The following is a 16349-nucleotide window of genomic DNA, read 5'->3' on the forward strand; positions in this document are numbered from 1 at the left end:
ACACACACACACACACAAAAAGATAAGACTGTTTTGGCCCTTGTGCTGTGAAAAAATAGTCTCCCTCTCCTCTAGTCTTCTTTTAGATGAAGTCTCCAGTGTGGGACTTACAAGGTAACTACGAGCTCTGTAGGAGAGAGACAGGGTAACAGTATATCTCCTCTAGTATTCCCCCTTGCTTTCTCAACCAGAGAGAGAGAGAGAGAGAGAGAGGGAGAGGGGGAGAGGAGAGAGAGAAAGGAGAGGGAGGGGGGAGTTAGAGAGACTGTGGCGACATTAGCTGGAGGAAAAGGTAGAGAGAGAGAGAGAGAGAGAGAGAGACGATGCGGAGTCAGAAAGGGAGGTTGTGTCGTAAGGTAGCAGTGCATTTACTGCAGGAGCAGCAGGCAGCAGTGATCATCGGTACACCGCCGTAATCTAATTATGTCTACGGCAAAAGGCGCACGGATTACCGGCTGGCTGCTCCGCTCCGCTCTGGTCTGGTCTTTGCGCCCCATGGCGGAGAGGGAAGTATATAGGTGCTGGGCTATTTTATCAAATTTCAACTCCTCAGTATGCACTCATACTCATGCCAGTGTAAAGTTATCACAGGCAAAAGATCTTCACATATCTTCTCTCACATTAAACCTTCACATCTTTGTTTCTTCGCTTTCTCTTGCATCTAAAAAGCAAAAATGACCTGATTATCTCAGCGTATTTTCAATGGTAAATGTAAGACTTTGATTTCATGCTTCTTTTGAGCTGGTAAACAGCCCAATTTATTCGGGATTAACTGTTCCTATATGTTTATTCCACCGCTGAAGTTATTGTAAGGTATTTACTTTTCCAGCAATGCCTGACATGTCTAGGTCACTTGTCTTCAATGGTAGCCCCTCATTACTTTTCTTCTACTGCCCCAAAGTGAACATGTAACTGTGGCACTGCAGGTATCTTAATAGGTTAAAACAGTAATCCTATCAGTCAATTTACAGGAGGGTAACATCTATCCATGGAAGAAGGGCTGGAGCCATCTCATATTGTGTGAGTGGTGAGAGAAGTATTCTTCACTTAAGTATAAGTAAATATAAGTACAGAATTTAATTTTTTTTTTTTAAAGTACAGGATTATTAGCTAAATGGACTTCAAGTATCAATACACATTTCAGGGTGTGCATTATACTATATATAATGTTATTATTACTTATGCTAAGTAGCATTCTAGATGTTTTAGCATGTAGAGGTGGAGTTAAATTTACCTACTTTATATAATGTTGGTAGCTACATTTATAGTAATGCATCCTAGTTTTCCTTCTTTTATTAGATTATCAAACAGTATGTTTTCAAAGTAAAATCTTAATCTGTGAGATAACCAGTAACTATGGCTGTAACATAAATGGATGTAGTGGAGTAAAAAGTACAATATTTCCCTATGGGACATAGATGTATTAAATGACCAGTGTATGGGATTTAGCAGTATCTAGTGGTGAAGCTGCAGATTCCAACTAACTGAACACTGCTCGCATCTGTATTTGATGACCTGGGATGTGTAAGGGAGAAACTACTGTGGCTGTTGAACTTGCTGAAAAGGCGAAAGGCCCCATCTACAGCCAGTGTTTCCAATCTGGGCTACTGCAGAAACATGGCTGTTCAACAGGAGATAAAAATGGCTCGATCTAATGATTCTAATATTCACATGATTATACTTTAAGGAAAACCTACATATGAATATCATATTATATTTCTGCGAGTAGATCCTCCTAAATGTCACACACTTGACCTTTAAGTAGCAGAATATGGAAATACATAGGCAAAAAAGGACCAAAATCAGTGCAGTTAAGACAGAGATATTGTCTTTTCTATACCATGAATTCCTTTTCCTTGCCAAAACCTGCCACCTACATTAACCACAATGCAACTTAACTGTTGTCAGCTTGGTCAGACAATCAATTATGTTATGCTAGAGTTCAGGAGTGGGCCACAGAAGTCTGGTAAACACACTTCTTTCTAACTCCACAGCCCCTGATTTATTTTTATTTTTTTTTCAAACTTTTCAAACCGAAATGACTCAAGTGACATCACTGGAAGCAATTTATTAGATTTCTTGCAGCTCCCACTGCATAAAGGCTTTATACAACATTTTTCTTAGGATTTTCTTGCTGTGAGGAGAGCAGCAGGGCGAGCACTCTTACTATTGTAATCAAAAACATTGCTCTCAAGCTCAATTCTGAATCTGTTCTGTAAATAGTTTTTTAATAAATATCGCAACTTCTGATCAACGTGTATGAATTTCAAATTATGAACCCATTTCAGGTTTAAGCACCACCCACATCTGGTCTAAGCCAATTACAAACAGGACAATAGATGCAGATAATGGTGTAATCCCTACCAACAACCACATGTCGCCCATGTGTACGCCCCTTCTTACAAGACAATCTATCGTAAAACATTTTGACTAGTTATTCTGAATAAATGTCTCTCACGACCTCCTAAATGGTAGCCTATACAAAATATATTGCTCCTACAAATAATTCTAACATTGTAATCAGTCTATTGGCACAGTGAAAGATGCAGAATACACGCTGGCTAAAGAATTGTCACAGCCAGCGCCTTTTAAAATAATTACTTTGAATATGTAGATTTGTGGAGCCAAAGTGAACTCCTGCAAAGACTGTACAAAGTTGATTATACATCTTCACTGAGGGTTGATGAATCTCTAAAGTCTCTGTTGAAAACCTCTGTGTAATCCTGCTCTGGAGCCCTTACCATCTTTATATTATAAAGATTTTTCTCAGCCTGCTGATCTGATCACTGTTTGTTTTGAAAAGAGATTACTTTCTAGGCAAATTGCAAAGGGTTATTTATTTTGTGAGCCATTGTACTTCCCCAAACTAGATATTGGCACTTAAAAAAGAAAATATATTGACACAGCAGTAGAAATAGGCTACTAGTAAACATTGACTTAATTTACTTTGCGTGTACTCTGTTAGCCAGACAGAAAATTACCCGAAATTGACAGAGAAGAATCTCAAATTGAGTAATTTGCTTTGAGTCAAGTCACTAATCCAGCTTTACCTCCACATCTATTTGTTGTTTACTCATCTATTTAGAAAGCCATAACTATTATTAAACTGTTAGCTTTTGGGGACTGTCAAGTAATTCAGTAAACTGCAAGTTTGTGATTTTTTATAATAACTTAAAGTTGTGTTACATTTAGGATCTATTGGTATAAATGAAATATAATACTCATAGGTATGTTTTCATTAGTTTATAATCACCTGAAAATAAGAATTATTGTGTTCTTGTTACCTTAGAATGAGACATGTTAAAATGCCATTTTTCTGCAGTAGCCCAGAACTGAAAAACCAAACACTGGCTGTAGATAGTGCCTTTCACGTTTTTTGTTTGTTTCGGAGCCAAAGTAGTTTCTCCACCCACTTCACAGCCTGACCTCATTCCCAGGTCGTCAAATACGGACGTGAGTGGTGTTCAGTTAGTTTGCAACTGCAACTTCACTGCTAGACGCCACTCCTACACACCAGTCCTGCATGGATCCAGTTTGGCAAACCCACACCTGCCCGTTAACTGAACCGACCTGTTACCCGCAATTATCTCCAAGTCAGATACGACATGACCTGACATAATTAACCATTTGGCTGAATCAGTCACTAACTGTTACTACTGCTACTCACGTAACAGGCGATCAAGTGACTGATTGCTCCTGCTGCAGCTCTGTTTCCTCAGAGAGGATGTGTAGGCTTGCAATATAGAATTTTTACAAAAATCATACTGGCTGATTAGACTTGTTAATATTTAGCTCATTTAGATGTTAAAAATAGCTCGCAAAGTCATTTTCACTTCTGATTTCTCCAGAAAATCTCACCCACTGCCCGCCCACATTTAGTTCATTTTTACCAGCACCCATACTTGACCCAGTGCAGAACTCTGTTATACACTGGTCCTTTAAATTGATAACAATTGGGAAATATTGTAAACACACAGCTTTAATTAATTTCTCTAATAAGTTTCATTAAATCCATAATCATTTTCTAATAAAGTCAGCAATCTAGATGGGAATGTTTAAGATAAGTCACATTATGTTTGTGCCTCTTGAATTTTTCTATCATACTGCAGCAAAAAAATATAAAAACAAGAGTACTTTACTTTAAAATGCTTGGCACCAAGTTGTTTTGGTGTAAGGAGGTTACAGTTTGGATCCCAGGAGTTATTTTAAATTGGTGGTAAGTGGTGCTACAGTAAGTGGTGCTTTAGAGGTACAGAGACTGTGCTATACTAAAAACACAATGCTGTTGCCATTCCTCTTCTTTAAGTACGATGTGTCATCTGTAAATCAGCAAAAATGTTCTACTCATTATTACTATAAAAGATTTCCAGCATCAAACATTCAAAAGGATGCACAATCCCAAAGTCACGAAGGAGACTACTCTACAGTAACTATAATAATGCAGCTCAACCATGGGTTCTCTTTCAGGGCTTTATCTTTTGCTAATATAATATTTGATAGGAAGAGTGATAGCTGTAAGACAGCCATCTGCTCACTGATATTGCAGTGCATCTCGTAATTACTTTCTTATTTTGTAATTTGATGACAAAGTTCAGATATGATGGATGAAGGCAGGGAGCCAGAACCAGTTCATGCTCCTGTATGACTGTGAAAACTACCTGCCCATCTACTCTGTGGGATTACAGCATAGTTACTGTATGTGATGCCCAATCCAGCAATACCTTTAACAGCTACAGCTACTGTACGGTGACTAAAAGGATTTCTAAATGCAATGTTGGTTATAAATTGATCTAGGCAATCAAAACAGTTACAAAGTTAGTCTAATTGGAAATCTGATTACATAATCAAAGGATTGAAATTACTACCAGTAAAAGGGGTTTGCAGGCAGAGGGCCAGGCCAATTATAGCTCCGATACCACTGTGATCTTACTTGTGTGTCCATCTGCTCTGCTCTGCTCTGTGGGATTACACCAAATCCTATTGAGCTCAGGGAATGGCAACCAAGATCAGTAGGCCTGAACTTATCAAGACAAACCAACAAGAGAGGTTTGTCTTTTCCAACAAAGCACAAGATGTATCAAAAGGAACCACTGATTAATAATGCTCATCTGAGTCAGTACAATTAGTAGATGGCATACTGAATGTCTGATAATGCTATTATGGAAATAAAAGGTGGTGCAGCGTGACATACAACGCCCTAGAGTCTGGTGCTTCAAGATACCATCACATAACTGAGGGAACACAGTTGATTTTATAATATTATTGATCCATAAAGGTGAAATTCTCTTTCCACTTGGTTGACTCCACAGGAAGTAGAGACACTGCAGTGCAGAACTCAGTTACACAAGCAGGTAGAAAGTTGTAATTCTTACATAAAAACTGCTGCTTTTTCATCATGTGCTGCTTTTATCTATATGCACATATAAGTACTCAGGTTCTCTGTCTCCTCCTAGATCTAACCCTACATTATACTTAATCTTTAAGTATATATGTTACTTTATTAACTTTAAATTACTGATTAATATGTGGATACAACGACAGGTAAACACTAAATAATCTTTAAGAAGATAAAGAGCATTGTGTACGTTCTATTCAGTGCTATCAATTCCAAAGAAACCTGGGATTGTAAAGCAGATGTACATTTGCAAAATCAACCAGTTAACCCTCATACTTAAAGTCTTTGCTCCTAAATAACCAGAAAATACAGTTGGAAAGCAATTTCAATAAAGCAATCTCACAGTTTTCTATGAGCTTTTCTATGGAATCTTCTGGAATGTTAAATTATGACTCCATTTATTTTATTCACAATTCCTGCCATTACTGCCAAAACAAAGGCTTATTTTAAAAGTCCAGTGTGCAACATTTAGGAGGATCATTGGTAGAAACTGAATATAATATTCATAGGTATGTTTTCATCAGTGTATAATCACCCGAAAACCTTACCTTTGCAGCACCTTCACTCCCATTTTGCAGTTTTTGCAATTTAACTTGCATTGTACACTACAATGCACATATTGTACATATTTTTGTGTATGTTGAGCTCACACACATATGTATTACTATATATTCCTTGTTAATATAATGCATTTTTCCTTTAGTGCGACTTTTTTATTTTCTCTGTTATTGTTTCATTCTATTCTATTTTGAAATATTTAATATTTATATTGAATTTGTTCATATGTGCAGTTTACAATGATAACAACTCCAAAGTAAATAGATTAGATAAAATAGATAGATTAGTTAAGTTTGGCTGCTTATCTTAGATACTTGTTGTGATGTTACTGGGATTGTGTTGAAGTGTAATCTTTGCTAAAGCCAATGAAAAGCAGGACAGAACCCACACTTTTATACTAGAGTTACACACAGGCAAAGCTAGGTTAGGTTACTACTGTAGGTAGTGAGTTAGAAGGCAAGATGTGCTAATGTTTGCAGTTTACGTTAGAGCAGATAAACACACAGTTTAACACTATTACCCTATGCACATCTCTTTAAAATATAGAGAAATCTAAAGCTTTACAGATCTGCTGTGCCTAATTACAATTGCTAACCAATGATTGGCCAATCACTGTTCAGAGGAAAGGTTTAGCAAACAGTCAATTGCATCCTAAAATCTCAGAGGAACTCCATGAGAGTGTGCTGAATATCAACTGGTTCTTTTTCTTATTAGAATCTGTGAGAAACAGAAATGAGGACAGGCGTCAGCATAGGTTTTACAATATGTATTCTGTTTGATAACAGAAGCAGTAAAGGACTAATTCATCAGTGAAATCAAACATAAAGCTCAGAGTGAGAGCCGCAGAAAGACTGAACTGACTGCAAATAAAGAAAGCAAGATTTAAACACAGTAAAAAAGACAGACAAGGGGGGTAAAATGGAAAAAAAGCAAGAACAACATGAAAGAGAACATTATATTTACTGTGCCTGCCATCGCTGAATCCACCCAGTGCTGGAGACCTTCCTAGTTCATTTGGTAGAGCAGATGTTAATAGCTTAACAGGGCTAGGCAGTAAGTGTTTAATTAGGTCTGGGGAAAATGATTTATTCAACACATCTGGGCCCATAAAATAACACTCTCTGGACTCTGTCCTTTATGAGTCTCAAGCTGGATTCCCTCCCAAACCTGAAAATATAACTGCCTGATGTAGCTTGAGCTTTCAGTCTTGACAAGCAGAATCCCATATAAACAGTGTCTGTGTCCTGTACTGATGTCATATCTCCTGAAGGGAGCCGAGAACAACTGTACCTAGTGGGAGGAGAGGCGCAGTAGGGGGTGTGTCAGTGATGATCAAGCAGTGCAGTACAGTTTTAGTGTCGAGGATTACTGGGATTTGTGCATGTCGCCTGCCTGCTCAGACCACATCAAACCCACATGGTTCGAGGTGCAGGTCTGCTCTGTCCTTTCATCGATGATAGCTTTGACTTTGATATTTCCCTCAGGAAGGAGCAAAGACGACTTTTTCCTCTGACAATATCCATGTGTGGCTGTGTTGAGAGTGACCACACAGTGAATGGCCACTCAGCCAGAATAATGCAGGAGCGTAGACTGTCATGGTGGCCACATGCTTTTTACATAACAGAGACTGACTGGTGGATGCAACTCTTTTGGCGGACACTTTACTTGATGTCATTGAACTATTCACCACATTGGGCAATGGGTTCCTCTTGGAAAGGAAGACCACATCTTTAGTTTAATTGAATGTGCCATGCATTTGTTTGTAGCTATTTTTGCAACTGCAGCACAAGGACATCATTTTTTTTGGCAGATCTGTTCTGGGCTCTTCTTTCCACCATAAAAGTGTCATACTGTCATACTGCCATGGCACACACTGTGTTGTTTTGAAAAGAATGGAAAAAAGGTAACTTGATTGGCTATGGCTTATGCCAGCTGCTACACACATACGAATAATGCGTTTTTAACCTCAGTAGTGCAGTTGCACCTTGAGATCTGGCCAAAAAAGTCCCACCACACAGTCACCACCAAGACCTGTGTGCTCACACCATCATCCTTTTGAATGGGATTTGCACCACTGGTAAATAGTTGATTCAGGTGTCTTAATATTTTGATCATAATTCAGTTGACAAACACATGTGCCTTTGGCTATGTATTTGTGGTGCAGTATATTTGCACCTCCTCACTCTGCACCTTCAGGATAACAATATTTTTCTACTTAGTCAAGTCAGTCTGCACTCTCTCTACTCAATTTAGTGAGTCATTTTCATCATGGACAACTGTGATTGGCACAGCTGTTTATTAAAAGTTATGAGATTAGAAGTATGACTAAGATAATGATTAATTACTACAGTGGTTCCCAAACTTTTTTTCAGACGTTCCCCCACAGTCACAGAGACAAACTCAAGTGTGCCTTCATCAACACCACAAGTTATGTTCCAAATGTGTTCATTTGAATTAATTTTAAACTAAAACACTATTGTAAAAATGGGTATTATCAGAATATTTTTCATACAGTTAAACTGTCAGTGTTTTGGCATTTGTACTTGTGGCACAACTGGAGGTTTCAGCTATATTTATAGCTTGTTTTGTTACCTATTATCCATGACTTATGGCTATTTCGACCATATATCTAGTACTTTTAGCTAACTATTTAGTTAGGAGTTAGTTAGTTTTTTTTCTCTCAGATTTGTTTAATTATTCCACAATGTTTTAATGTTGCCCCTGTTAACCCCTTGAATGGGAATCACTGTTATTACTACTCCCTTTGAGTTTATATTGTACTACAGTAAAACATTGTCAAATCTGAATGTATATGAATAATAATGGACAAATCTACAAAAGTAAAATAGGATTTAAAAATACAGAATTTTGTTTTTAAGCTCAACTGCTTAACAGCTTTATTTCCTATTTATCTTTAAGAGAATCTTACTTTTGTCTATCCATTGGCTGCAGTGTGACAGTGTTACAGTAAAATAACATAACTTTATTGCTATTTGTAATAGGTTGTTGACAAAAATGTTAATGTCAGTATAACTCAATGAAGTGTAATCAATAAAGTGATATAGTGATGCTGCAAAACAGAAGTAAGGAAGCACCTGTGTCTACAAAATATCTAAAATTATCAACAATTTTAACCAGATATAAGAGCTCTGATACAACTTTGCAAACACCCCAGTGGTTGTGCTATTATCAGCTGAGTTGTTTTCCATTCCTCTGAAACTAATTGAGTATTATAATTAAAATAAATGAAAAACAAAATGAGCAGAATCTCAGCTCCTCTTAATATCCCAAAGTTTTCTATTGAATAATATTCTTTAAGTATCAGCTTTTGAGTCCCAGTGACATTAGTTTAACTTCATGGCACTGCAAATAACTCAGTTAGGAATTGGTGGAATTGTTGCACATTAAGAATCAACTGAACTACTATTAAATTTATTTGTAAAAAAGGAAAAAATAATAATCAAAAGGTACTCCAGTTGTCAGGCATTTCATCTGAACACTTAGTGCTAAATGCTTCATTCACATTCTTTTTTTTAGTATTACACTTACTGACAGATCTAAAAATTAGCTACATTTGCTCTTTTTAGAGTAAAATCAGTCAGTTCAAAATGCTACAGATTTTACATACAGTATGATGAAATACAAGAAAATATCTAGAATAATAACTGAAATCAAGTGAGGCTTTAATCACTGCCATGGTCTTTCAGTGGCTGGATGGACAACCAGAGACAGCAAATCCTGTCTATACTCAAGAGTGATTTTAAGTGCTTTCCACTGAAAAAGACTACACTTCAATTCACAGAAGGTCAACTTGGTCTTTATCCATGATAAAACAAAAAGGCAACAGATTCTTAAATAAGCCTAACTTTGGCCAAGGGCTGCCTCTCTTCTCCTCTGGAGAAAAGTTAGCCCAGACAATACAGATTTAACAACACTACTGTAGATGTTAGCCTCGGGCTAACTATTAAAAATGTTGCACCAAACTTTGGGACACTTTTCAGCCTGTATATCGCAGGGTTATAAATACTGTATACAGTTGGGTCTTTATCCCTGATGAAACAAAAATGTAACACATTCTTAAGTAAGCTAACTTTTACTTTAGCCAAGAGCTGGCTCTCTTCTCCTTTAGAAAAGAGTTAACCCAGACAACACAGATTTAACGACACTAATGTGGATGCTAGCCCCCAAACTAATTTGTTCTGTGTAAGCAAAAACTGTATTGGCCTTTTGGACATATGTTCAGCCTGTATATCACAGGGCTATAAATACTTAATTCATTTGGGTCTTTATCCAAACAAACTAAGCTGACGCTAACTTTAGCCGAGAGCTGGCTCTTTTCTCTGGAGACAAGTTAGCCCAAACAATACAGATTTAACTACACTACTGTGGACGTTGGCCCTCAAACTAACTGTAAGCAAGAGGCTGCATTGACCTTTAGAATGTCATTGGTGAATACTGAAATGAAAAGAAATACATGTAGAACATTTAGAAAATAGAATTTCAGTTTTAAACAGCAGAGTAACAATGTTATGTCAATCCATTAAGAACGCAGAAAATTGGTTCACATTGCTGCTACATTACAATTTAGCCAACTTGATTCTTCGCTGCGGCCTTCAATAGGAAAGAAAGAAGCACATCTAAAATACCAACAATAAAAGTGACATCTATGTATGGTAACTAATCAGCAGTCAAAATCTGTAAAATACATGCAAATGTTTCCTCAAGCACTGTACAGTGAAGTGGGCCTTCCTGCTGAGAGCAGCTGCCATCCTGACTGAAAGATATTCATTGATATGTGCCTCCCTGCACAGTTTGAAATACATGGCCTAAGTGATGTTTCAAAAGAACCACATTAGTAAAGGTTTCAAAGGAAACTGAGGTCTAAATAATGTCATAGAGAATTACTTTGCACAACTATCAATTTCAGTGTTTAGTCCCACAAGGTCTAAATTCAGTTTCAAACAATTTCATTAGTATTGGTTTCAGCAGTCAGCTTTTGTGTCACATGGTCTAAATGCTGATTCAGGGGCATTTCCATCCCACCAATTAAAGATTTTGCAGGGGGAATCACTGATACACGATTCTGCACCAAATAAAGCCTGGAAGACAGCCAGTTAAATCAGCCTCAGGGCTGATTTATGGTCCGCATTTCTTCACTAACAAGACCAGACGGTAATAGCAGAGACCCAAAGCTGTTTACAATGTAAACTGAACGTATCACATTCATATATATTTTGTGTGTGTGTGTGTGTGGTGTGTGTGGTGTGTGTGTGTTGTGTGTGTGTTGTGTGTGTGTGTGTGTGTGTGTGTGTGTGTGTGTGTGGACACACACACACACGGACATGGACATTGGGTTCTGATGGTCCTACACTGATGCCAAACTCATCCCCAATTCACAACTTAGCTGAGTACATAGACTTTGTATTTCAGATTCAGTATAGGTGACCTATAATTGTACTCTTGTTGCCACATCATTAGAACTCCTAAAGTGCAGACATAAACAAAACAGTGTTCACACTGAAAAAGGTGCTGAGGTAAAAATAATTTAAACTAAATCAAAAGAGCAGAATAGTTGGCTCACATTAAAGGCACAATCTATGATCCCATTGTAATCTGTTATGGACTTGTTTACATCAATAATATCTGTAAATAAAGTTTAAAGCTAAACAAGCGAACATTCTCATATTTCACAACCAGTTGAACACACAAAATGATTATTTTGCAACTGTAACTCAAGTATGTATGTGAATAAACCCACACTTTCTATGGTCAAGAAATACTGATATCACTCTTATTTTATAACTTTCATACTGTAATTTATTCACACTAACTCCAAAAGAAGCCAGCCAGCCAGAGTGAGAGTAGATTTGGTTGGCAGCTGGCACTTCACAAAGCCAATGGACTCAATTTTAGGGAAAGAAAACATTTAATTTCGAAGTAGTTTTGACAATGAGTTGAAATCGATTGATCAAATTAATGACTTTAATTATAAACTGGTAACAGTCACTGGAGACTCTCCTTGGCGTTTCTGCCACGTTTGGCATCAGTGCACCAAACATTGGCCAAGACTTGCTCCGCACGTGTCACAGCACTGAAATCCATCGTCTTCAACTGAGGCAGGGCAGCAATCACATAATTCCTGAACACACAAACAGATATTCGCACAGACTAGGTTAGCTCTAAAACTAGGGGTTCCGTGGATATAATTTCCATATGTAATGAATTTAATCTCAATAACATATATTTCAGTCTATGCAAAGTAGACCTTGTCTGTATTATCTTGGTATTTCAGTTACTATTTTAGTTACTAGTTGTGAGTAAAAAACTTGTTTTTTTTAAGAAACAAGTACCCTTTTTACTACATTTGCATTTATACCTTTGTTACAACTCTGCTCTAAAGCAGGGATTGAGTGTGTGTAGGGGAAGAGATGGGCAGATGCCAAGTTGCAGCTGCCTGGAAGAAATAATAATTCACAATGATGCGATGATGACAGAACAAAACCCAGAGCAAGAGGCAGCTTCCAGCGACAATCCCCTGGCCACATCTGGCCACGTTCTATATCCGAAAGACCACGGTTACATAAAGTGTTCTACTCTGCCTCCAGAAAATACTTCTCTTCTAACCTCTGCAAGCATATTACTGTAAGTTGCACAAGCAGTATATAAAAATGTAGTTTACAAGCTAATGTTAGCTATGTAAGCTGTGTGCAACGTTAATCTTTCATGTGATAATGGCATTAACTTTTTTTTTTTTTTTTTTCCTTCACTGGCCCGAACACTATAAAAAAAATATAAAAATGGAAAGTAACTTGTACATTGAGTAATTTATTAACCAGGTACATTTTACTTAGTTTTCTCGAAAGGTAATTTTCACCTTTACTTCAGTAATTTTTTTATGGGAGTAAGTGTACTTTTAGTTCAGTATAGATTTATAATATACTGCTCACCACTGCAGAAAAAAAAAAAAATGAATAAAGATTTCTGTTTGGGAACCACTGGACTACCTAAATGTAAGTTCCACTTTAACATAAGTATAAGTCTTACTGACTTAACAAGATACATTGACTACCAGACATAGCTTTACTGCTTGATTTGTGCGGAGAGAGAAAAAAGCTTCCTCAGTTTGGCTAACCTTTCAACTGGATGTTACGAACTTGCACAGAAGTCCTGTGGAGGGGAGATTATTTCATCTCAGGGTGCCATGGACGTGCACAGAAATAGACAGGCAACAGATGCCGCGACAGCATCGCTTTCATTTTTGAGCTCACTCATAATGTATTTGCGTGTGCAAAAGACGTAACATCTGAACAGCTCCAAAGTCAGTTTGGGAGGAAAATCTATGTAAATTGAAGAAAAAAGGGAGTCTCCACCTGTAGATTTTGTGGAGTTCTATGGCATTTCCATGCAGCGTGATGGTGTGTAGACACTGCAGCTCTCTCAGCTTGTCTACCTCTGACAGGTTCCAGATGCTGTTGCCATGAAGGTACAACACACGTAGTTCACGCAGCTCGCACAAAACCTGGAACAAACACGCACAAGTTGCAAATCCAACAACATGTAGATGCATAAAGAATACTGGCAGGTAACAACTGATGATGAATTCAAGCCAGGTAAGTAATTTAGGAATAACACTGGTAGAAGAGTATAGATACATTTGCAAAGAAATTAAAGCATCCTTAGAAGAGAAAATAAAATAAATAGAGAGAGCAAATATGCAGAAATATGAGAGAAGAGAAACGTCTCACTGGGTCTATGCATGTGATTTTGTTGCAGGACAGGTCCAGCCAGCCGAGCTTCAATGGCTGAGCCAGAAAGTGGCTGAGGGTGTACTGGAGGCCAACGAGGTCAGGGATGTTGTTATTACTGAGACGCAAAGCGCGGCTCAGGTACTTCCTCTTCGAGTTTGTCTTTAAAGGCCGCAGGCCACTTCGGGGTACCTCTGACAGAGAACCTTAACCACATATAAAGCAATTACAGTGAAAACTTAAGAACTGGCAATTGTTTCTTGAATATATGCATTTAATGCTGCTAAACCTGTTTATTTCAGGTGATGCATTGCAGTCAGTCAGAAGGTGTGTATGGTTTGTTAACAATGGAGACATGAGGGATCAACTTGAGCTCTACTGGGTGTACTATTCATTATAACATTGTGTGTAGTACACTACCACCTCGACAATACAGTACATTAGGTATCCTAACTTTTATCGCAGTACTTGACTTGTTGTCACACATTTTACCTTTAACAAAGAATTGTAGCATCTTAATTATGTAGCCCTAATAGATACCATAATGTCAGTTACTCTAAGTTAATAAGCTCAGACAGACTGTAAAACACAGGAATTTGAGTCACATGACCTGTAACATGGCTGATGTCTTTGAATGAGAGATCCACTGGAGGGCCGTACATGTTAAAGTCTGAAGGTCTTCACACGTCTCCAACAACAAGAAAAGTGTTTAGATCAAAAAACTGATATTAGACCTTTTCATAGGTTCAAATATAAACATATGGGTCCAAACTGTTTCCTAGCAACTGTTCCATTAATTTAATTTCCTTAAATTACTTTACTTTCTTTCAGAACCATAACTGAAAAGCTTTGAGTTTAAATCAGTCCCTACTCTCTTAAATCAAAAATACACAGAACATGTGTACAGTATATGTACATGTGCAAAGAAATATGCAGATGCATGACCCATTATCAATAACAATGTATGCATGAAAAAAAAGACACTCACATAAACACATGCTAAAATGAAAAAAATATTCTAAACAACTGTAATCCAAACTGGAAAGGTGAAACAATTTGCTCATTGGGTAGCACAAGCAAAAGAGTCTTTAGTTTAAACTCACTGACAATCTGAGGACTTTCAGCACGTTCTCCTGACTATTATCCATCACCTTTTTTCGTGTGCTGGGATAGGCTTCAGTGCCCCTGAATTGGACAAGCAGACTGAAGATAAATAAGAAGAGCACAGAAAATGCAACAGAATGTGAGTGAGAGGGCAAATGTAGGACGGGTTTAAAAAGAAGAGCTGAAAGGAGGAAGAGGTGATGATGGAAAATTACATCCATCAGACTGAGTTTTTCCTCACCTTGTCGGTCAATCAAGATGTCTGTGTGTGTATGTGTGTGTTTGTGTAGCCTCACTAATAGCACAATAGCATCTGATTGAAGGAGTAAGGGCAGTCCTTGAATGAGATGAACAGAAAAAAAAAAATAGACAGGCATACGAGTCAAGGACACAGACAGAGACTGACTGGAATCAAGATGTTAGTGACAAAATTTATACGGTGTTAAAACTGAAAATTGTATAGTGTGTATTAACTACTTGTTTAAGCTTCTTTATGGCTGATTTCCGATTTAAAAAAAGGCATGAATCTAGATCTAGAAACTGTATTAACATGGTGCAACTCAGAGGATGTGGTTACTGGTGTGTGTCTTCCTCTTGGCTAATTCGCTTAGCTTCATAGATGAGGAAAGAGGGTCATTTTAGTTGAATAAAATATCAAAGAGTCGGCAAAGTATGCCACAAAATTCAGGCTCATGTCCAGACCAGATGGAAAGATCTGGACATAACCGAACGGGTTCACTCTTTTCTCCTCCCGTAACTGCCTTCTACTTACCCTTGACTGATGTGCTTAACCCCCATTTACCACGACGAGTCTGTTCAGCAGCAAACAGTATGAAACTGAAGTTACCAAGCAGCTCAAAGGGGGTGGCTGTAGCTCAGGAGGGTTGTCTACTAATCAGAAGGTTGGCCATTTCATTCCCTGGCTCCTCTTGCTGCATTTCAGTATCCTTGAGGAAGGTACTGAACCCCAAACTGCTCGCAATGCATGTGTGTATCAATGTTAGTTACTTTTTGTGATGGGTCATCCATCACTGTGTAAATGGGTGAATGTAGGGTAAAAGCGCTTTGAGTGGTCAGAAGTACAGCCCATTTCCGATTCAGAGTTGTGAATGTAGTTTTTAAACACAGGGGTTGAAAAAAAATTAAAAGGGATGTTTTGTAGTATTGAATATGCATGATACAATGACACTAGAGGATTCACTGTAGTGTGACAAGGTAATCAGCACAAAATTAGGAAAAAAAACTTTACCATTACCAGGAAAAGATGAACACCCAAGGGTTAACCAATCAGATACCTGAATGCGGCAAACTGCTAAAATAATTATATTCATATACATTGTATTTATTTTGTCATTTACAATCTTGTGAGGTGAAATTAGTGAACATTAATAAGCCATCAGCAAATGAAAATAAAACTCCTATGGTCAACGTTGTCATTCTAGGAGCTGTGTTCTTATTTGTATGCAAATGTGGACATTTGTATAAAAACACTATTTCTCTTTCAGTATTACTCTAACCAGCAGCTACAGTTTGGATGTTCAGTAAAA

General features: G+C 37.6%; 1 protein-coding gene across 1 annotated transcript; it reads right to left on the reverse strand.

The window, feature by feature from the left end:
- Window positions 1–11865: 11865 nt before the first annotated feature.
- Window positions 11866–14389, reverse strand: LOC118332843 (leucine-rich repeat-containing protein 51-like). Its single transcript, XM_035668274.1, has 4 exons — window positions 14309–14389; window positions 13699–13904; window positions 13324–13472; window positions 11866–12092 (listed from the first exon to the last, which is right to left on the reverse strand). Exons 1-4 carry the CDS (start codon window positions 14358–14360, stop codon window positions 11957–11959), a joined length of 543 nt encoding a protein of 180 aa, XP_035524167.1. The 5' UTR covers window positions 14361–14389; the 3' UTR covers window positions 11866–11956.
- Between the last annotated feature and the right edge of the window lie 1960 nt (window positions 14390–16349).

This window comes from Morone saxatilis, unplaced genomic scaffold (assembly GCF_004916995.1).
Source record: "Morone saxatilis isolate NCDOM2014 unplaced genomic scaffold, NCSU_SB_2.0 Contig1, whole genome shotgun sequence".
Lineage (NCBI taxonomy): Eukaryota > Metazoa > Chordata > Actinopteri > Moronidae > Morone > Morone saxatilis.

Bases quoted from the DNA above. Each gene is read 5' to 3' on its own strand.
- LOC118332843 (XM_035668274.1), bottom strand. From the start codon at position 14,360: ATGTACGGCCCTCCAGTGGATCTCTCATTCAAAGACATCAGCCATGTT. The intron at 13,905-14,308 runs GTCATGTGACTC...TATGTGGTTAAG, and splicing joins AGACATCAGCCATGTTACAG to GTTCTCTGTCAGAGGTACCC. The intron at 13,473-13,698 runs GTGAGACGTTTC...TGTTTGTTCCAG, and splicing joins AAATCACATGCATAGACCCA to GTTTTGTGCGAGCTGCGTGA.